This window comes from Schistocerca nitens, chromosome 5 (assembly GCF_023898315.1).
Source record: "Schistocerca nitens isolate TAMUIC-IGC-003100 chromosome 5, iqSchNite1.1, whole genome shotgun sequence".
NCBI classification, from domain to species: domain Eukaryota; kingdom Metazoa; phylum Arthropoda; class Insecta; order Orthoptera; family Acrididae; genus Schistocerca; species Schistocerca nitens.
In genome coordinates this window covers 29,030,287-29,055,080 of record NC_064618.1, presented here as the reverse complement: position 1 = coordinate 29,055,080, position 24,794 = coordinate 29,030,287, and the positions used below count along the sequence as shown (strand labels likewise).

The 24,794-nt window shown below is 36.5% G+C and overlaps 1 protein-coding gene across 3 annotated transcripts in view; it reads right to left on the bottom strand.

Annotated features, from left to right (window-relative positions):
* LOC126259921 (peroxisomal acyl-coenzyme A oxidase 3-like) overlaps window positions 1-24,794 on the bottom strand; it is a 249,955-nt gene that overhangs the window by 156,935 nt on the left and 68,226 nt on the right. For all 3 annotated transcript variants that reach the window (XM_049957011.1, XM_049957010.1, XM_049957012.1), the window contains exon 4: window positions 19,839-19,985. In XM_049957011.1, coding sequence (XP_049812968.1) covers window positions 19,839-19,985 — 147 coding nt within the window. The remainder of the gene's footprint in view (window positions 1-19,838; window positions 19,986-24,794) is intronic.

Here is a 24,794-nt window from a genome sequence, read left to right as displayed (position 1 = left end):
TGGCATGTGGTGGGACACTTGCAACACATGTACTGTGCCCAGTAAAGGTGGAGGGACCCTCCTGCATGGCACTTTGCCCATGGAGATGGTTAGCAGATGCCTGATTGGCTTGCAACATGATACCGAAGCAGCAATCACATACAAAGGCACAATGATGATATAGATTAACATTTGAGCTCTCAGCAGGTCGTGAGTTGTTTACACAAAATGTGAGTAGCATTTACAGGACACTGAGCCATGTAACACTATTTTTCTGATTTTCATTATACTGTGTTTCACTATTTCTTCCACTTTTCTGTGTATCTTATCAAGTTACCTCTTTCTATTTTTCTGTCTTCTTTGCATTATATAGTAATCATTCTGTTGGGTAGAAAGGGAACAAATGCTGAAAGTCATTAAGTATAATCTCACAACATAATGGAAAATTTATTTGTGTTTATGACTAAGAAATGAAAATTTTTCTTCAGTCTCTGAAATGAAAAATGTATTTATATTTATGGCTGAGAAGTGAAAATTTGTATCATGTTTTGAAATGAATTTTTTTCTGAATGGTTAAAGTTTATGAACACTGAATAAATTTCCAACTGTCAACATCGCTAAAATCATTTATTCATGTAGATGACTGTTTCAGCAATTCTCTGTTGACATCTTTGGGTCTGCAAAAGATGGGACTAACATAACAGCACATATAATAATATCCAAAATTTGCAATAAATGGAATAGTATCATACCTGTTTTACCTAATTACACAGTCTCTTCTTTCAGTACAGTAACTGGTGTTGTGTAACGTATATCCATGTTGGTATTGTTAGTTACACCAGAAGTCGACATACCAATTTTAAAATAACAGCTATGTACACACATATTATTGTGCCGATTACAAGTGCTCACGTTCATCACCACTCAACAATTGACAGATCCCAGCATAAATATTTGTAGTGATAGATAAGTACATAATGTGGTGCAATGGTAATAAAAACAGATACTATCATTTCACATTAGATTAAGGCATGGATCTACTATTCCATATAATTACATATGCCCAAATTATTATCTTACCATACAAAAACTAAACTCCGTCTGAACAGGCCATTTAGACCTGATGATACCAACCGACTGTCGTGTCATCCTCAACCCACAGCTGTTACTGGATGTGATATGGAGTGACATGTGGTCAGTACACTGCTCCCCCATCCATATGTCAGTTTATGAGACTGCATAACATATAAGCCAAATCAGTAATGTACATTTTTTTAAAAAGTCTGTAAAACAATGTGCAACATTCACAAATCATAATTTATACATAAAACTTTTTGTACCATTTTAGAAAAATTTTAAACATATTTCTTAAACATTCTTAATAATTCTTTACCAGATATGACAACTTATAACCATTTAAAAGTTCTCAATGTACAGCTAACTGTATCATATATCAGTTGATTTTAGTACATCATGGAACATCTCGACATCTACAGGCACAGATATAATATTTCATCAAGAATACATTCAAGATAGGTGTACCAACAATAAATCTATTTAATGTTTGTGCTTTTGTTGTCAATTACAATGTTTACATGAGCTTATGAAAGACAACAAGTCACTCAAAATCTAGGTGGAATCTAGTCACCTGATGCCTATGTGATCACCTCGTATCTAGGTAAACACTCTTCCAGTGCTTAATATTACCAATGTACAATTATTACATTGTGTGGGATCACAATCACCCTTAAACTGAGCCCATGAGCTAGCAATACCAGCTCACTCTTACATATGCCCATGCTAGAACAAATATGTTCAAGTGATATTCAACATAGATGACTAATGTCAAAAATACCATCATATAACAGAATATGGCTAGCGTTCAAATTATCATAATTTTAAAAACCTTTTTACACAATAAATCCTTAAGGCATTTTTACATAGAATTACATTATACGTCACTCTTTATCTAAGAAACTATTTCTAAAAATATTCCTAAGAATTTTTTAAATATTTCTTAATATAAAATTACATAAAAATAAATGTAAAACGTTTTCAAAAATTTTTATGAATGTCTTATAATGCCATATGTGAGCTAGTTTTATTACATTCATAATTACTTGAACTCAGTGGTGCAATTAATACATTATGATGCCTTTCTTCTCGAAATATACACTTTACATATTTACCAACACAGCTACAGTTAACATTTTTCATTTTTGTTAGCAAACATACTGTTTGCACTAGTTTGTATATGGCAGTCTGTTGTTTGACATCCAGTGTCTAGGTGAAATCTCTTCCATTGTTTGATATGATCAACACAAAGTTAAAAGCCCATTTAGATTACAGATCCCCACAAAATAACCAGTGATCTAATGTTGCTAATCATTCATGGATATTTCTATGTGATAATTACTATATTCATAAGTATCCTCCCTGGATTACCATTATCAGTGTGCCATCTTGTATATCTAAGAATATCATCTTGATTAATTTTATTCCATCCAGAATTACTTGGAATCGAAGGTAAAAATTACACAAAACAGATAACATTGTGCTATAAATAATATTTTATGATTTTATTAATAAATATGTGAGCTTATTTATGACAATCTGTCATTCAATGCCTAGGTGAGATGTAATTACCTGACATTTACTTGTAATCTTGTCACCCAATTGTTTGACATGTCACATACTATTCTATCATATGAAATCACAATACCTCTTACTGAACTTGTGATATATTTATTTAACATTTATTTGCCTTTTTAATGTGAGGCTGTGATTTCATATTACTAACCATTCGTACATATCTATTATAGTAAAATTACTAGTTTCAAGAGATATTCTCTTTGTTGTTGTTGTTGTTGTGGTCTTTAGTCCTGAGACTGGTTTGATGCAGCTCTCCATGCTCCCCTATCCTGTGCAAGCTTCTTCATCTCCCAGTACTTACTGCAACCTACATCCTTTTCAATCTGCTTAGTGTATTCATCTCTTGGTCTCCCTCTATGATTTTTACCCTCCACCCTGTTAAATTTGTGATCCCTTGATGCCACAGAACATGTCCTACCAACCGGTCCCTACTTCTAGTCAAGTTGTGCCAAAAACTCCTCTTCTCCCCAATTCTATTCAATACCTGCTCATTAGTTATGTGATCTACCCATCTAATCTTCAGCATTCTTCTGTAGCACCACATTTCGAAAGCTTCTATTCTCTTCTTGTCTAAACTATTTATCGTCCACGTTTCACTCCATACAAATACTTTTAGAAACGACTTCCTGACACTTAAATCTATACTCGATGTTAACAAATTTCTCTTCTTCAGAAACGCTTTCCTTGCCATTGCCAGTCTACATTTTATATTCTCTCTACTTCGACCATCATCAGTTATTTTGCTCCCCAAATAGCAAAACTCCTTCACTACTTTAACTGTCTCATTTCCTAATCTAATTCCCCCAGCATCACCCAACTTAATTCGACTACATTCCATTATCCTCGTTTTGCTTTTGTTGATGTTCATCTTATATGCTCCTTTCAAGACACTGTCCATTCCGTTCAACTGCTCTTCCAAGTCCTTTGCTGTCTCTGACAGAATTACAATGTCATTGGTGAACCTCAAAATTTTTATTTCTTCTCCATGGACTTTAATACCTACTTAGAATTTTTCTTTTGTTTCCTTTACTGCTTGCTCAATATACAGATTGAATAACATCTGGGACAGGCTACAACCCTGTCTCACTCCCTTCCCAACCGCAGCTTCCCTTTCATGCCCCTCGACTCTTATAACTGCCATCTGGTTTCTGTACAAATTGTAAATAGCCTTTCACTCCCTGTATTTTACCCCTACCACCTTTAGAATTTGAACGAGAGTATTCTAGACAACATTGTCAAAAGCTTTCTCTAAGTCTACAAATGCTAGAAATGTATGTTTGCCTTTCCTTAATCTATTTTCTAAGATAAGTCATAGGGTCAATATTGCCTCACATGCTCCAACATTTCTGCAGAATCCAAACTGATCTTCACCGAGGTCAGCTTCTACCAGTTTTTCCATTATTCTGTAAAGAATTCGCGTTAGTATTTTGCAGTTGGGACTTATTAAACTGATAGTTTGGTAATTTTCACATCTGACAACACTTGCTTTCTTTGGGATTGGAATTATTATATTCTTCTTGAAGTCTGAGGGTATTTCGCCTGTCTCGTACATCTTGCTCACCAGATGGTAGAGTTTTTTCAGGACTGGCTCTCCCAAGGCCGTCAGTAGTTCCAATGGAATGTTGTCTACTCCCAGGGCCTTGTTTCGACTCAGGTCTTTCAGTGCTCTGTCAAACTCTTCACGCAGTATTATATCTCCCATTTCATCTTCATCTACATCCTCTTCCATTTCCATAATATTGTCCTCAAGTACATCGCCCTTGTATAGACCCTCTATATACTCCTTCCACCTTTCTGCTTTCCCTTCTTTACTTAGAACTGGGTTTCCATCTGAGCTCTTGATATTCATACAAGTGGCTCTCTTCTCTCCAAAGGTCTCTTTAATTTTCCTGTAGGCAGTATCTATCTTACCCCTAGTGAGATAAGCCTCTACATCCTTACATTTGTCCACTAGCCATCCCTGCTTAGCCATTTTGCACTTCCTGTCGATCTCATTTTTGAGACGTTTGTATTCCTTTTTGCCTGCTTCATTTACTGCATTTTTATATTTTCTCCTTTCATCAATTAAATTCAATATTTCTTCTGTTACCCAAGGATTTCTACTTGCCCTCGTCCTTTTACCTACTTGATCCTCTGCTGCCGTCACTACTTCATCCCTCAGAGCTACCCATTCTTCTTCTACTGTATTTCTTTCCCCCATTCCTGTCAATTGTTCCTTTATGCTCTCCCTGAAACTCTGTACAACCTCTGGTTTAGTCAGTTTGTCCAGGTCCCATCTATTTAAATTCCCACCTTTTTGCAGTTTCTTCAGTTTTAATCTACAGTTCATGACCAATAGATTGTGGTCAGAGTCCACATCTGCCCCTGGAAATGTCTTACAATTTAAAACCTGATTCCTAAATCTCTGTCTTACAATTATATAATCTATCTGATACCTTCTAGTATCTCCAGGAATCTTCCGTGTATACGACCTTCTTTTATGATTCTTGAAGCAAGTGTTAGCTATGATTAAGTTATGTTCTGTGCAAAATTCTACCAGACGACTTCCTCTTTCATTTCTCTCTCACAATCCATATTCACCCACTATGTTTTCTTCTCTCCCTTTTCCTACTCTCGAATTCCAGGCACCCGTGACTATTAAATTTTCATCTCCCTTCACTACCCGAATAATTTCTTTTATCTCATCATACATTTCATCAATTTCTTCATCATCTGCATAGCTAGTTGGCATATAAACGTGTACTACTGTAGTAGACATGTGCTTCGTGTCTATCTTGGCCACAATAATGTGTTCACTATGCTGTTGGTAGTAGCTTACCCACACTCCTATTTTTTTATTCATTATTAAACCTACTCCTGCATTACCCCTATTTGATTTTGTATTTATAACCCTGTATTCACCTGACCAAAAGTCTTGTTCCTCCTCCTTCACTAATTCCCACTATATCTAACTTCAGCCTATCCATTTCCCTTTTTAAATTTTCTAATCTACCTGCCCGATTAAGGGATCCGACATTCCACGCTCCGATCCGTAGAACGCCTGTTTTCTTTCTCCTGATAACGACGTCCTCTTGAGTAGTCCCCACCCAGAGATCCGAATGGGGGACTATTTTACCTCCGGAATATTTTACCCAAGAGGACGCCATCATCATTTAACCATACAGTAAAGCTGCATGCCCTCGGGAAAAATTACGGCTGTAGTTTCCCCTTGCTTTCAGCCATTTGCAGTACCAGCACAGCAAGGCCGTTTTGGTTAGTGTTGCAAGGCCAGATCAGTCAATCATCCAGACTGTTGCTCCTGCAACTACTGAAAAGGCTGCTGCCCCTCTTCAGGAACCACACGTTTGTCTAGCCTCTCAACAGATACCCCTCCGTTGTGGTTGCACCTACAGTACGTCCATCTGTATTGGTGAGGCACGCAAGCCTCCCCACCAACGGCAAGGTTCATGGTTCATGGGGGTAGGATATATTCTCTTTAGATGACTAAATAAAATGTGCTATCATGCAATACAATATGGCCAATGATTAGCTTATTCTTTCTATGCCTTATGGTCTATTAGTAGTTATTGCTATAGGACACAACAGGATAGGTGTAACTGACTGAAACCAATCTACAAAATTTTTGAATACATAAGGTTGTTAGTCAGAAAATTTTAGATTGCTGTCAGTAGAAATCGATCTACTCCATACTAAACCTTTTTATTACAGATTTTAATTTAATACCTATTATTATCACCATATATGGTATTTCTTGTGATGGCTAGATAGCTCTTACTGTAGCAACAAGTACACTGGAACCCAAGATAGATCAACAAGCATTTCTCTTGTAGCCAGAGATGCTTACAACTGGAAGAAGTCTAAGAATCCACTGACATGTGACATCTAAATGTGCATATCACCAGTTTTAAGGTGTGTTTGGACCTAATTAAATTGAAACTTCTTGGCAGATTAAAACTGTGTGCCGGACCGAGACTTGAACTCGGGACCTTTGCCTTTCACGGGCAAGTGCTCTACCAATTCAATCTAATTAAAATTATTACTGCCGATTAGAAAGTGTAAAAAAGTTTTTTCGACTATGTTCTAACTGATCATTCAACAAACGTTCTGCATCATGATTTCTATTGCTGTATATCTACAGGTTCACTAAAATGTTTTTATATCCTCCGATAAGGGGCTTTACATAAGAGTTTCATGTTGCATTTATACTTATAATATTATGTTTCTTGTCATGTAGGTGACCTTCAGTGGGTGTTTTGTTGTGAGTACTTGTATGGTCCTTAAATCTTGTAAAAAAAAAGTATCTACCTCTTTCTACAATATAAAATCCTTGGCACTTGCCACGATATAACTTACATACTACAGTCTTTGTATATTTGTCTCCACTTTCCTCAATATTATCTCTCAATTTTGATTTTAATGTGTTAAGAGTATTAAATGCAAGTCTGACATTAGTTTTTGGAAACTGCCATTCTATTTTATCTGACACTTTTCCTCTATATGCAATAGGAACAAATTTTGTCTTAAATTTTGATTTTACATCGTTTTCTTTTGCAGTGTGAGTATATGAATTATTTTTACTAATTTTTTTATTACTAATCTTCCTGTACGGGTCATCTACAGGGCCATTGTGGTAGCCATTGACAACAGAAACGTGTCTACATGTAATCAGCTCTTTGCCTATACTTCCTTTGTCTAAAAGTAATCTTACAATCCTATGTAACATGGTATTAAAGTATGCCATCTTATATCACATTAGATGCCATGATTCAGTGTTTACAATCATATACATGTGTGTAGGTTTCCTAAAAATTCTGAAACAGTGCTTATCATTCTGTTTATTTATAGTTATATCTAAATAGTTGATGGCCTTGTCCTTCTCTATATCTAATGTAGACTGGATTTTACTATGCATCCTGTTTAACACTGCCAGATCCTCTTGTACTTCAGTTTCATCACCTTTTATCAAAACAATGACCTCATCAAGAAAACCTCAAAATATATTGTTTTTCTTTCAAATCACCATTAAACTAGAAAAACTTATGGATGATTTTTGTTAGACATCAGGAGACAACATTGTATATAGATGTCAGGTGCCATGATTTCACCTAGACTTCATATGACACATTGTCATAAGTGAGCACATCTATGCATCACATTAAAAACGCAAATAAATGTTAAATAAATAGATTACAGGCTCAACAAAAGCTATTGTGACTCCATGCGATAGAATAGTGCATGACACATCAAACAATGGGGTGACAATATTACAAGTAAATGTCATGTAATGAGACCTTACCTAGACAACAAATGACAGTATGTCATAAAAAGCTCATGTAAACAGTATATTTACTAACAGGATTTAAAATATTATTTATAACCCTATGTTGTCTCTTTCATGAAATTTTTGCCTTTGATTCCAAGTAATTCTGGATGGAATAAAACTAATCAAAACGATATTATTAGATTTACATGATGACACACTGATAATGGTCATGCAGGGAGAAACCTATGAACGTAATAATTACTACATACAATCAAACAATGGAAAATCCAGAATGGAATATAACAATATAATGCATATGTGTGTTTTTGTCATCTATTTTCAACAAAGGCCTTGTTGGCCGAAAGTTTATTTTGTGACAGTATTTTTGTTATGCCTATCTGCAACTCAGCATTTCCACTGTTTTCATAATTATTACATACAGTTATACATTAATGATTAGCAACTTTAGATCATGGGCTATTTTATGAAGATTTTTAATGTAAATGGGATTGTAATTGCACATTGATCATATCAAACTATGGGAGAAATTTCTCCTGGACACTGGGTGATGAAATTGCAAGTAGACATCAGATAACAGGCTCACACCTAGATGTTAAATGACAGATTGCCATACACAAACTAGTACAAACAGTATGTTTGCTAACAAAAATGGAAAATATTAATTGTAGTTCCAATGGTAAATAGGTAAAATGTTTATTTTCCAAAATAAAAACATCATAATGTATTAATTGCACCTCTGAATTCAAGTAATTATGGATATAATAAAACTAGCTCACATATGGCATTATAAGACATTCATAAGAATTTTTAAAAACGTCTCAGGGTTCTTTTTATGTAATTTTACATTAAGAAATATTTTTAAAAATCTTACAAATATTTTTAGAAAAAGTTTCTTAGATATAGATTGGCATATCATGTAATTCTGTATAAAAATGGCTTAAGAATTTATTGTGTAAAAAGATTTTTAAAATTATGATGGTTCAACACTAGCCATGTTCTGTTATATGATGGCACTTTTGACATTAGTCAACTAAGATGAATATCACTTGAACATATTTGTTCTATCATGGGCATATGTAAGAGTGGGCTGGTAATGCAAGATCATGACCTCAGTCTGAGAGAAATTGAAATTCCACATAACGTATTAACTGTACATTGTTTACATTAAACACTGGAAGGGGATTCACCCAGATACCAGGAAATCAGATTGCACACTTGAGTCAGGTGTCTAGATTCCACTTAGACCTCGTGTGATGTGTTGTCTTACATAAGCTCATATAAACATCGTAATTGACAACAAAAGGACAAATGTTAAATAGTTTCATTGTTGTTTCTTGATGAAACATCATATCTGTGCCTCTAGATGTTGAGCTATTTCTGGATGTACATACGTAAGATAAATTTAGCTGTACATAGAGAGCTTTCAAGTGGTCATAAATTGTCATATTGGTTGTGATTTTGCAGAAAGGAAAATTTGTTAAAGGATTATTAAGAACGCTTATAAAGTGTTTTTAAAATTTTTCTAAAATTATACAAAAAGGTTTATGTATAAATTATGTTTTATGAATGCTTCACATAATTTTACAGATAGTTTTTAAGAAAATGTACAATACTGACTTGGCTTATATGTTATGATAATTATTTAGGCATATGTAATTATATCAAATAGTAGATCCATGCCTTAATCTAATGTGAGACGATAATATTGATTTATACTACCATTGCACCATTACATGTACTTATGTATCACTAAGAAAGTTTACACTGGGATCTGTCAGTTATGGAATTGCGAGGGGTGTGAGCACTTGTAATCGGTTATGTGTGTATTTAGCTATGTATGTATTTTAAAATTGACATGTTGACTTCTGATATAGTTCACAATATCAACATGGACATACACTGTAGAGCACCACTTACTGTACTGAAATAAATAAATCTCGTGTGACTAGGGCATCCAATCAGGTACACCGTTCGCCGGGTGCAAGTCTTTCAATTCGATGCCATCTTGGCGATTTGCGCGTCGATGAGGAAGAAATGATGATGATTAGGACAACACAACACCCAGTCCCCGAGCAGAGAAAATCTCTGTCCCAGCTGGAAATCAAACTTGGGCCCTTAGGATTGACATTCTGTCGCACTGACCACTCAGCTACCGGGGGCAGGCAGTGTACAGAAATGGGAGACTGTGTAGTAATATAAACATTGGTATGCTGTTGTTCTATTTATTGCAAGTTTTGGATACAATTATGTGTGTTGTTATATTAGTTGCTGTATCCTAGCATTTACGGTCTCATCTTTTGCAGATCCAGAGATGGCAACAGAGAATTGCCAAAATTGGTCAACTACATGCACACATCTTCATCTACGTGGATACTCTGCAAATCACTCTGAAGTGCCTGGCATAGGGGTCACAATAATTCTCTATTATTCCACTGTCAAACAGCATGTTAGGAAAATGAACACTTATATCTTTCCATGCGAGCTCTGATTTCCCTGATTTTATTGTGATGATTGTTTCTCCCTGTGTAGTTCGGCATCAACAATATTTTGACATTCAAAGGGGAAAGCTGGTGATTGAAATTTCATGAGAATATCCTGCAGCAAAGAGAAAAACGCCTTTGTTTTAATGATGGCCACCTCAAATCCTGGATCATGCTGTGACATTCTCTCTCCTATTTCTCAATAATACAAAACATTCTGCTCTTCCTTGAACTTTCTCAATGTACTCCATTAATCCTTTCTGGAAAGCATCCCACATCATGCAACGATACTCCAAAAGAGAACGATCAAGTGTAGAATAGCCAGTCTCTTGAGTACATCTCATGCATCTTCTAAGTGCTCTGTAAATAAATCACAGTCTTTGGTTCACCTTCCCCACACCTTTTCTATGTTTTCTTTCCAAATGAAGTTGTTTGTGACTGTAATTCCTAGGCATTTAGTTGAATTTACAGCCTTTAAATTTGATTGATTTATCATGTAACCAAAGTTTAATGGATTCCTTTTAACACTCATGTGTATGTCCTTACATTTTTCATTATTTAGGGTAAATTGCCAATTTTTGGACCACACAGATGACTGTACTAGATGTTAAAAGATAGCATCTGCAAACAACCCAAGACCACTGCTCAGATTGTCTCCTAAATTGCTTATATAGATAAGGGATGTCTGCAGCTCGTGATCTTGTGTTAGCATTCTCGCTTCCCACACACGGGGTCTCAGGTTCAATTCCCAGTGGGGTTAGGGATTTTTCCTGCCTCGAGGTGACTGGGTGTTGTTTTGTTTTCATCATCATCATTCATCCCTATTATGGTTGGAGGAAGGCAATGTCAAACCACCTCCACCAGGACCTTACCTAGTACAGTGGTGCGGGTCTCCCGCATCGTCTCCAACGCTCCTCGGAGTATGGGACATCATCATCATCATCATCATCAGATAAGGGACAGCAGAGGACATATAACACTGCCTTGATGAATGCCAGAAATCAATACTGTTTTACTCAATGACTTTCCATCAATTACAATGAACTGTGACCTCTTTGACAGGAAATCACAAATCCAGTTGTATAGCTGAGACAATATTCTAAAGTACAGAATCGATTACAAGCCCCTTGTGAGGTACAGTGTCAAAAGCCTTCTGAAAATCTAGAAATATGGAATCAATTTGAAATCCCTTGCCAGTGGCACTCAACACTTCCTGTGAGTAAAGAGCTAGTTGTGTTTCACAAGAAAGATGTTTTCTAAATCCATATTGACTGTGTGTCAATAGACCATTCTCTTCAAGGTAATTTATAATGTTCAAACACAAATTACATTCCAAAATCCTGTTGCCAATCAATGTTAGTGACATGGGCCTGTAATTTAGTGGATTACCCCTAGTGCCTTTTTTAAATATTGGAGATCTTTGCAACCTTCCAGTTTTTGGGTACACATCTTTCATCGAGTGAGCGGTTGTATATGATGGTTAAGTATGGGGCTACTGCATCAGCATACTCTGAAAGGAACGTAATTGGTACACTGTCTGGACCAGAAGATTTGAAGTTTCTTCACTACTCTGGGGCTATTTACTTCTAAGTTACTCATGTTGGCACTGTTCTCGATTCAAATTCTGGAATATTTACTTTGCCTTCTTTGGTGAAGGAATTTTGGAAGGCTATGTTTAGCAACTCTACTTTAGTAGCACTGTCATCAATAGTATTTCCATCGGTATCATGCAGAGAAGGCATTGATTGTGTCTTGCCACTAGCATACTTTACGTATGACCAGAATCTCTTTGGATTTTCTGTGAGGTTTCAAGGCAATGTTTCATTAAGGAAACTATTATAAGCATGTCACATTAAAGCCCATGCTAAATTTTAAGCTTCTGTAAAAGATCGCCAATCTTGGGGACTTCAAATTGCTTAAATATGGCATGCTTTTTTTTCTGCAACAGTGTTCTGACCTGTTTTGTAAACCAAAGAGGATCAGCTCTCTCATTTGTTAATTTACTTAGTAAAAATCTCTTACTTTCTGTTGATACTATTTCTTTGAATTCAAGCCACATCTGGTCTACACTTACAGTGTTAATTTAGAAGGAGTGGATATTGTCTCTCAGGAAAGTGGCAAGTGAAGTTTTATCTTCTTTTTTTGAATAGGTGTATTTTTCGTTTATTTTTGGAGGATGTGGAGTTATGGTTTTCAGTCTCACTACAACAACCCTGTGTTCACTAATTCCAGTATCCATTTTGATTCTTGATGTTAGCTCAGGATTATTTATTGCTATGAGGTCAGGTGGGTTTTCACAAGTGTTTACTATTCAAGTGGGCTCATGAACTAAGTGCTTGAAATAATTTTCAGAAAATGCATTTAAAACTATTTCATGTGATGTTTCATGCATACCTCTTGATTTAAACATGTATTTTCATCAGCACATTAAGGGTAAATTGAAGCCACCACCAACTATAACTGCATGAGTCACGAATCTTTTTGAAATTAGACTAAAGTTTTCTTTGGACCTACCAGCAATTGTATCATCTGAGTTGGGGGGGGGGTCTGTAGAAGGATCCAATTATTATTTTATTCTTGTTGCCAAGAATGACCTCTACTCATACTACCTCACAGGAACTATCTACTTCAATTTCGCTACAAGATAAACTACTACTGACAGCAAAAAACACACAATTGTATTCTTTCTGAAAACAGTTAGGTCCTTCATACAAATTTTGGCTGATCTTATCTCCAGCTTTAGCTAGCTTTCAGTACCTATAACAATTTTAGCATCAGTGCTTTCTACAAAAATAAAAAAAAAAAAAATAAAAATTGCATCACCCAAGTTCCCAGAACTTCTGACGATAGACATTGACTGTGGATATTTTATCACAGAGACAGTACCTTTGACTGTTCAGAGATGTCACTAAACATGCCCAAAGATGTAAACAACCATGCATGGGCAGTGCTTATTAGACAGATGGGGTCTGACAGCCGATCAGTTCCAGTCACTCCACCAGGAAGGAGGTACATGTCTCATGTTGTCTGTAGTACAACCATGCCTAGATGGTCAATATCACAGTTCAATCATGTCTGCATTGTTACTTTGTGCCAGGAAGGACTCTCAACAAGGGAAGTATGCAGATGTCTCGGAGTGAACCAAAGTGATGTTGTTCAGACATGGAGGAGATACAGAGAGACAGGAACTGTCAATGACATGCCTCGCTCAGGCCACCTAAGGGCTACTACTGCAGTGGATGACCACTACCTACAGATTAACTCGGAGGAATCCTCACAGCAATGTCACCAAGTCAAATAATGCTTTTTGTGCAGCGACAGGACGTCGTGTTACGACTCAAACTATGCGCAATAGGCTGCACGATGAGTAACTTCACTCCCAATGACCAAGGTGGGGTCCATCTTTGCAACCATGACACGACGCTGCTGTGGGGTACAGATGGACCCAACAGCATGCCGACTGGACTACTCAGGATTGGCATCACATTCTCTTTACCAATGAGGGTCGCATATGCCTTCAACCAGACAATTGTTGGAGACATGTTTGGAGGCAACGCAGTCAGGCTGAATGCTTTAGACGCACTGTCCAGTGAGTGCAGCAAGGTAGAGGTTCCCTGCTGTTTTGGGTGGCATTGTGTGGGGCTGATGTGTGTGCCACTGGTGGTCATGGAAGGTGCCATAATGGCTGTACGATACGTGAGTGCCATCCTCCAACCGATAGTGCAACCATATCGGCAGCATATTGGCGAGGGATTTATCTTCATGGACAAACCACACCCATTATGCAGATCTTGTGAACGACTTCCTTCAGGATAATGACATTGTTTGACTAGAGTGGCCAGCTTGTTTTCCAGAAATGAACCCTATCGAAAATGTGTAGGATAGATTGAAAAGGGCTCTTTATGTACAACGTGACCCACCAACCATTCTGAGGGATCTATGCCAGATCGCCATTGAGGATTGGGACAGTCTGGACCAACAGTGCTTTGATGAACAGTATGCCATGCTGAATAGAGGCATGCATCAATGCAAGAGGACGCGCTACTGGGTATTAGAGGTACCGGTGTGTACAGCAATCTGGACCATCACCTCTGAAGGTCTCACTGTATGGTGGTACAACATGCAATGTGTGGTTTTCATGAGCAAAAAAGGGGTGGAAATGATGTTTATGTTGATCTCTATTCCAATTTTCTGTACAGGTTTTGGAACTTTTGGAACCGAGATGATGCAAAACTTTTTTTGGTGTGTGTATTAGCACTTGGAGTTCTGGTACTTTCTCCACACACTAAGACAATTAACAACTGTTAAACAAATAGTTCCTAGATCTACATTCTTCCTGTATTTGATCTTCACCCTTCAAGACTGAAGCCCTTTCTATGTTTCCCTGAGACCCTCTAACCTAAGAAACCACCCAGTCCACACCGCACAGCCCCTCCTACCCATACAGCTGCCTCCTGCATGTAATGGACTCCTGACCTATTTAGCAGACGCTGAACCTTACCACCCTAGGGTGCAAGACAAGAAATCTGCAGCCTACATGGTCGCAGAACCATCTGAGCCTCAGATTTATACTCTTCATTCGGCTCTGTAACAGGGGCCTGCAATCAGTCCTGTTGGCTATGCTGCAAATGATGAGATCTGTTTTAATCCTGCAGGCAAGACTGGCAGCCTTTACCACTTCTGACAGCCATTCAAAATGGCAAGACCAAATATGCAGTTGGCTGCACCCTGTGCTCTTCATGGCATCTCCTGGAGTGCACATTGGCTTTCTTCCCCTCCTTGGTAGCCCTGGTCCTAAGGGACCCCATAACATACTTAACATTGGTGCTCCCAACTATCAAAAATCACACCCCCTGTGATTGCCCAAATCTTGCAGGCTGAGAGTTTTCCTCTGAAACAGAACAACTGACTGCATCTGGCTGAGGGACAGCGTCAGCCGCAGACGCCACCTTGAAGTGATTTGTGAGACTAACTGAGGAGGCCTTATTCGGCTCCCTGGGAAGTCTTTCACCATCTGCCATTCCCCAACGTGATCTCCCAACTGACCACAGGTGAGGGATCAACCTCAATGCGAGTGGTAACAGGGCTGCCCATCGGTGTGGACTGATCAGCGGGCTCATGCGACATATTGGATGTCTGTCGGATGCCCACAGCTGGCCCGCAACAGGAATGCCCATCTGCTGCAGTCTCAAGCTGTGTAACTGAAGCCTTCGCAGTCTGGAGCTGAGAGCAAAGTGTTACCAATTCGGCTTGCATCCACATGCAGCAATCACAGTCCCTATCCATTCTTAGACTGTAAAAAATTACACCACAAATACATAAATGGACTATCGACATACGCTACGCAGCTCTACTGTAGACACTGACAAAAAACAAGAACTGTTTTTAATAAATGAGATTAACAAGCAGAGATTAAAAAGCTAACCTACCAAAGCATTTAGGCAAGACCAAATAATTCACTCCTGTTTAGGAAATGTAATATTTGAGAAAATCGGATTACTTTCTGACACAAACAAAAATGTGAGAATTGCATCTATTAAATTTTAAATTGACATGCAGATGTAGATGAATATGCAGATGACCTTATGAACATATTAAGCAAACTGACGTATATGTGTCAACAGGAGCACCCAAAATTACATATTGTAATACACCTTTCATTGCTACTGGCACAAAGTGGTTATAGTTACATGCCATGAATCACCAGAAGATTCACTTTCTTTGCAAAATTTGTAGTAAGATGCCTACAAGGACCCAAGATGATCTTTGTATTTCTGCATGTTTCCTTTTCTGTACAATGATCCTCCTCTTTCACTATTCTGTAGACTTTAATTACATTCTCTTCTACTCTCCTAATTATCATCTTCATGTATTTTAAAAGGGAAACAAGCATCTGAAGTGTAATGCAGTGCACTTTTTTTACCTGTGAATATTTTCAAACTTTGTGAGCAAGTAGTCGACATTGATCTGAAATAGTCTGGGGTGTCGAGACCACACATGAGGGTGAAGCTGGTAATGTCTGTTCCATAGAATCAATTAAGACCACTACTCTGACCCACCAGTGAAGTCTCTCCTCCCGTCACCTACTCCAGGGAGGGATCCTTGGGTGAGGTATGGTAAGTGTATTTATCTTTAGATCTTTCATATTTCCTTCTTCGGTCTCAACATTCCTGATTTTTTTGTTTCCTTTCTTACTCCCCTCTTCGGTAGTAGTTCTGTGTTCCCTATTCCCATATTTGATTGTCCCCTTTTTCTGTCAGTCTGATTCCCAATGAAGTTATTCCTTTGGAGAAACTTATCAGGTTACAATTTCACAAAGATAAACATTTCCATGGCAATACATTATTTTAAATGTTTCCCAAGTAACATAATCAAACAATGGAAACTCCATGTAGGAATATCAACAATGTAGGGAAAGATAGATTGCTACTTACCACAAAGATAACACACTAACAAGAGAGACTCCCCATTGTATCCCCCCTTCCCCCCCCCCCCCCCCTTACATGTACTGGTAAGATGGCCCAGTGATAGCCTATGAAAAACTGAAAACAGATTGAGCGTAAAAGAACAGGAAGAAGGTTTACTGAACTGTGAGAAAGGAAGCAAAATAAACAGTGAAAGGTCTAAGCCACAGACATGCAAAACTGAGCAAATCTGAATAGCCACAGAGCTGTTGTTATGTGGTCATGGTGTTTGATTGTGAAGGGGAAGAAGCATGATCAAATCTTGTTCATGCTCTACTGTTCTACACAGGCACCAAATGTTTACCACATGACTGTTATTCTACAACCAATGTATAGTATGACACTTTACAAAACTACAAAAGGAGAACAAACATGTCAATAACCGAATGGGAAGTTCATTAAAAAAATTTAAAAAAAGGCGAAGGGTGAGTGTGCCATGGGGAGATTTGAACATGGATTTGCTGCTTAGCAGTCCAACACTGTAATCACAGAACCGAAATGCGCTGGTTCTTGCCATTCACTCAATGTTGCACATCTTGAGCTTCCCATTCAATGTTTCCATTTTGCTTCTTTTTTCAACAATTCAGTACACCTTCTTCTGTTTTTGTGCTTGAACTGTGTTTCCACCAAATCTGAAGAGGGTGCAGTGGAGAGTTTCCCTTGTAAGTCATAGACAGGCGCAATGAAAGACACTAACACAGAAGCTTTTGGCCTCAGCCTTCATCAGAAAAAGAGAAATATACACCATTCATTCACACAAGCAAGCACACATTACACACCAATGACTGCCAACTGTGTCAGCTTGCTCCAGAATGCATTCTGGCCTGATCTGCAGGAGTTGGCAGTCACTGGTGTGTAAGATGTGCTTGCTTTTGTGAATAAATGGTGTGTATTTCTCTTTTTCTGATGAAGGCTGAGGCCAAAAGCTTCTGTGTAAGTGTCTTATAATTGTGCCTATTTGCAACTTAGTGTTTATCTTTATCTATCTTTTCCTACATTATTCATATTTAAACCTTTTCTTTAATATATTGATTCAATTTTTGAAATGCATAATTTGCTAGTACTAAATGCTAATTAATATAAAATACTTGCAAGTCAGTTACAATTACTGGCTAATGTGGTGCACATAAGTACTTGGATGGTAGATATTATGTAAAATCGTGCAACCAGTATATATTTATTGTTCATGTGGTAGTACGGTTATCTCACAAAAATAAATATAAAGAAGGAAGCAGGTTGTAAAGGTTTGAAAAGGGCTCTGTACCATAATACATGTTGTATGAAAAGAAATAGCAAAGGTGTACCAATGAAGGAGGACCTACACATGTGCAGAGGAAAGCAAGTAAGATACAGGGTTACTAGCTCTGTGAGAGATGTGGAATTATGTATGAAATGTTTTTTTGAGGAAAGAGGTGTTACTGATAGTTTCTACAAAGGTGGAAAACTTCAATGCTGTAAAGGGAGAAACTTACGTGAATTTTATTAGATAGCTGAATATAATTAAATAAAGAGTTTTTGGAAATGAGAGAGAGTATCTGAGTTTGTGTGGTTCAAATATGAAAGGTTTATGCAGCAAAAGAATAATAGTATACAAACAGCAAGAAACTTTCTGATTATTAAGTACTCAAATGTAACTCCACCTTTATGTTATGGAGCAGCCACAACTAATTATGTTATCATAAAACTACATGTTTTGAGAAGAATATCTTATACATAGGATTTGAAAATAAGTGTCACAAACCACACTGTTATTGTTTGTAGAGGAAAACATAATAAAATTATTCAAAATACAAAATACATATTATATAAAAGAACTAGTAAGCCTTAAGTATGGATGTAATTTATCCTAAGAAAAATGAGAACATGTATAATGTACAACAAAAGGTGACTAGTGTATATTGAATAAAAAAAAGAAATGTCTTAGGTCAACAAATAAATCAAAGGAAGAATCAGAATTATACATTCTGAAAAGGAAAATGTTATTCTGTTGGAGATTTAAAATAAGGTATGAACTATAATTGTGAAGATAATTAATTGTGAGCAGAACTAAAATATGCATAGAAAATTGATTAATGAACCTGTCACAAGATGACTTGTCTAAGTGGGGGACTATGTGACATTACACACCACTCTGGAAATGTGATGTGTAACCCTACATCTACCTTTTCAATGAATGATGCTCGCAACTATAAAAAGGCATAATATTTTAATATTTACAAGAGGTCAACTGTGGTATATTTTTTTGGTATATATTTGCAAGTGGTAAGTAATGTGTAGGAAAGACATGTTTCTTCGGGGTGGGATGACAATTGCTTTCACTATACAAGTGGCAGTAAGAGCAGAGGCGTTTATGCACATTCTGTGGATTATCACCCTAGGTCAGACAAGCACATTGGTTCTGTAGGAAGAACCACAGATGATGACAGGGAGAAGCAGTAAAATCAAACAAAACATATTCGTTCTCTTTAATACTTAAATCTGAGGAGGCCCATATTTACTGTATAAATAGAAGACGAAGTCTGAGCTTTATCCACAGTCAAGACTAGGTGTAAATTACAAAATATTCTGCAAGCACAGCTCAAGATAAAAACGTACCTCATGAGAACATTAATCATTAACAAAAAGGATCATTACAGTTTGAGGATGTAAAATTTCAACCACACATCAGTCAACAGAAATAAAGCCTGCAAATTAAATTAAAGAAATGAAGTGAGAGAAGCAGTGTTTGTTTGTTTGTTTGTTTTTGTGTGTGTATGTGTGTGTGTGTGTGTGTGTGTGTGTGTGTGTGTGTGTGTGTGATGAGAGTGAAATATAACAATGATATAGTATAAAAACAGACCCACTATATATTTATGCTTGTATACTGTTCACTATAATTTAGCGTGCTCAATATATTATTATATAAAACTTCCCACAGACAAACAGACATATATTATCTGCATCACACAGTACTTACTATCTTACATAAACAATACATACCTTCCCTTGTTCAACTTCTTCAATAAAGTCATAGTGTCTTGCAGTACCCATGCCTCGAATAGTATTTATGTAAAATCCAAAGTTTATGTTGGCCTTAACAGCAAGTGATGGATCATAGTGAAATATTGCAGCCACATATGCACCAGGCTAAAGTAAACACAAAATAATATTACACATATACCATAAAACAAATTATCACAAGTTATTTCCCTGTTCATGCTTTTATACCAATAGAGTAATTTCTCAACATAAATGAAAAATGAAAACTAGAGACTAGAAACAGGAAAGAGCCACAGCCAGAGTGTCGCAGTGTGTCAGAAAATATTATAATGACTTCCAGACTGTCTGAATTAAGGTACAGAATCAAAAAGAATATGAGGTATAACAAAAGATGGATGAAGATGCTGAGAGGTGACAAGAAGAGAAATAGAAGAGACTGGGATGAGCAAAAATTGCTCAGTTTCATCAACTAGATGAGATAAACAAGGCCAGCTGCATAACCCAGCTAGCACTCAAGCTTATTTCAAGGTGGATATTGAGTTTAGGTTCAGTTGAAAATTCAAGATTGAAAAATCAACCTGTTACACAGCTTTTTTCAAGGTGGATATTGAGTTTAGGTTCAGTTGAAAATTCAAGATTGAAAAATCAACCTGTTACACAGTTTACATCAAGCTGTAGAAATTTAGCTTGAATTAAAATAATTTTCCCAAGCTTGAAATAAACTGTAATTTCCCTGGAAGGCTGTACAGCAGATGCGCGCGCAGTATAGCTTCCATAGACGTCCACGGGAAGCGCCACAAGCGTTTATAAGCCTTGCAGTTGCACTGACTCTGCTAGGTTTACGGCCATTTTATTTTTGTGACATGCGTTAATGATTGTTTACTGTTGTGAAGTTTGTTTTATACTGGGAAATATTTCGAAAAGTGTGTGGCGTCCCCTGCCTTACTGCTACACCGGGTCTGAAGAAGATATATAGTGTATTACAGGTACGCTGGTGCATTTTTTCTCTGGTGGTACGTTACTATTACAAATGTTAAATATTATTATGTAACATAAAGAAATATCATTATCTTTTACGTAGAAAAATTGAACCTGGATGAAAGTGAAATGGATTACCAGCTAAGAAAACATATTACAAGCTGTTCAGCAAGAAGAGGTCGTTTTAAACTAGCTCTCTAGTACGAGGCACCAATAAACTAAAACTTAATGTTATTTTACCTTTTTAAAATCTCGCCTTTTTATATATATCGGCCTATTACATTTGTTTACTTGTAAATACTTGCGTGTGTCACACCATGAATGAATAATCATGAAGTGTGAAAAGTTTCTTTGCTAATACAAATAGTAATGACATGGTGAACAGGATGATAATAGAAGAATAGGTGCTGTCGGGAAAAGAAAAGCAGTACTTCCAGCACACCTGAATGATTTTTTATTGACAAGGTAGAGGTAAGTGATCAATTAAATATGCCAATGTCTAACAATATGCCAAAGCCTAACAAACCCTTTAATTTCATGCTGATTCATCAAAATGTTCAATCATTGCTAAACAAATTAAGTGAAGTTGAAATTTTATGTACTGATGAGCTAAAAAACGTTTCTGTAGTGTGTATAACTGAACACTGGCTGCCTAAAGATGCAATGTCAGTCACAAAACTTGCAGACTTCAATCTTTCTTCATCATTTTCTAGAATTACATCCAGTCATGGAGGGTCATGTATATTTGTTAAAAGTGGCATTGATTATTGTAACATAAAATGCATTGAACTGTTAGCTGAAGAGAAAATATTTGAAGTATCCGCAGTTGAACTCTCTGCATTAACATTAATAATCATCTGTGTATATAGGAGCCCTGATGGGAACTTAAATGATTTCTGTCACCAACTAGAAGCAGCTTTAAATACTATAAAAAACTTCAACAAAACAGTGATCATATGTGGAGATTTTAATATTGATTTTCAAGAAATCTCAAAAGACCAGCAAAGCTTGATGACCCTACTGGAAACATATAACATAAAAGCCACCATAGACTCTCCTACAAGAGTTACACCAACAACTAGCTCAACAATTGATCAGATATTAATAAACAAAAATGTAAATCACAATTTCTGTGCCGGAAATCTTAATACTGGCTTCAGTGATCACTATGCACAGTTTATTGCTTTGCACACCCCAAGTGAAACAACTAAGAAAGAGGAACTTGTAAAAGAAGCAAGGAAATTCACTAACAAACAAATAAACCTTTTTGTACAGAGACTAAGTGAAGAAACTTGGTATGAAGTGTATACCTGTGAAAATACTAACAAAAAGTTTGAAAAATTCATGGAAATCTTCATGTCATACTTTGAAGCTGCATTTCCATTAAAAAAGCAAAAATGTCAACCTAACTTCAAAAAGAACAAATGGATTACAATAGGTATTAGAATATCTTGTGCAGAGAAAAGAAGATTACACGATATAGCAAAGACACAGAACATGCCTCATGAATTTCATTTGTACCTGAAGAATTACAAGAGGATCCTCAAAAATGTTGTAAGGAAAGCTAAAACAATGGCCAATGACAAATACATTGAAAACTCAAAAAAGAAATCTAAAGCTATATGGGAAGTTATAAAAAATCAAACAACAAGTGAGACTAAACAATATAAAAATGTGAACTTATGTTATGAAGGACAAATGATTTCTTGCCCAACAGAAATTGCAGGGACCTTCAACAAATATTTTGCAAACGTAAGTGAACAGTTGGTGAGTGGACTGGAAGAACACAACAAAATATCACCTCCAACATGCAATAGTGTGAGAAATGTGTCTACATCTTTGTTCCTTTCACCCACAAATTCTGAAGAAATTTTATCAGTTATAAAAACCTTGAAAACAGGCTACTCATGTGGAATTGATGGAATACCAGATGCAATTATTAAAAAATGCTGTCTTGCCTTAGCTGAACCCTTGACACATTTGTGCAACAGCTCACTGGCATCAGGAACCTTCCCTTCATGCTTAAAAACAGCAAAGCTGAAACCACTGTTCAAAAAAGGAAATCCAGAATGTGTTTCAAATTATAGACCAATAGCCCTACTGCCTGTATTTTCTAAAATTTTGGAAAAAGTTTTTTATAAGAGATTGTCTGATTTCCTAAATAAAAATAAGATTCTCTCTCCTTCACAGCATGGCTTCAGGAAAGGCTATTCAACTGAAAGTGCAATATTTGAATTTCTTAATGAAATCTATACTAAACTGGATGCAGGTGAGTTTGTGACAGGCATATGTCTTGATTTATCTAAAGCTTTTGACGTCATTGACCATAGTGCCCTACTGCAGAAGCTTGACCAGTTAGGAATTAGAGGTATATCCAATGAGTGGCTCAAGACATACCTATGTGGTCGCAAACAGGTGGTTGAAGTGCAATATACTGACCATAACAAAATCAGCTACTACTATTCAGGATATGAAAATGTGAAATATGGTGTCCCTCAAGGATCAGTATTAGGACCCATTCTGTTTCTCCTCTATGTCAATGATCTTATGTACAACAAGTATTGCCAAACTACCCTCCAATTTGCAGACAATACAAGCTTCGTTATTAGTGGTAAAACAGAAGAAAAACTTAAAGACTCCGCTATCCAAACAATGAACAGTGTAGAACAGTGGTTCAGCTACAACAAGCTAATTATAAACAAAGAAAAGACAGTAGCACTGAATTTCTATAATGTAAAAGGAAGACACCACCCAAACATAGAAATGGAACTTAGGGACAGAGTTCTTGAAAGTGTTGACAGCACTAAATTTCTGGGACTCTGGCTCCAGAACAACACAAAATGGGCGGGACATATTGAATATTTGCAAAGAAAACTAAGCAAAACCTGTTACATGATACGGATCTTAAAAACTTGTTGCAGCAAAGCCAGCCTGTTAAATGTATACTACTCCTATGTGCATTCTGTAATTAAATATGGCATAATCTTCTGGGGCAATACAACAACAAATATTAAACTTTTCAGGATGCAAAAGAGAATACTAAGAATTATTGAAGGGGTAAACAATACGAAATCGTGCAGACCCATATTCAAAAAACTGTCAGTTCTTCCTCTTCCTTGCATTTTTATCTATGAAACATCAGTTTTCATCAAACAACATATCGATAGACACCCAGATATCTTATTAAAAAATGAAGATATACATGCACACAATACAAGGCAAAAATCTGACCTTCATGTGAAACAGGTGAGAACATCATTGTGCCAAAAAGGCACACTACACACTGGGATAAAGATTTTCAATAATCTACCTAAACATATTAAATCAATAGGTAAACTCTGTAGTTTTAAGGCTGAAGTAAAGGCATATTTAATTTATCATTGCTTTTACAGTCTGACAGAATATATAAAAGCCAAACAACAAAAATAAAGATGCATTATTAATATTCTACTTTGTATGTTGTCTGTAATGTTTGTTGTATTTATGAATCTGTGCTAAATTACTTCAATACCTAGTCCTTAGGATTGCAATACAAACTATATTTTATCTTGTAAATATCTAACCATGTCCAATATCCTTGTATATATTCTATACATATAGGATTTGAAGGACTAAATAAATAAATAAAAGTGCATCAAGAATCAGTCACTACATAGGTGTCAGTCTTTTTTATTTACGTAGCTTTGAGTGGTCTTGAATTGCTCTTAATTTTGTTGTTCCCTAGGTGAAATAATACTGCAAGGCCTACTGGTACTTCTTACTTTTATTGTTAGGCTATTTGTAATGTGGCTGAAATCTAATAAAAGGCAATATTAAAATATGACAAGGAGAACATTTTTTGTTCTTTTACATTTCAGTTCCACTGAAATGGTAATTTCTTAAATTCATTTCGATTTCATCTTTTATTTCATTTTGATTCAGTTTTACTCACCGAAATATAATTGTGGATAGAATAAAATGTCTACATTTTTCCAAACG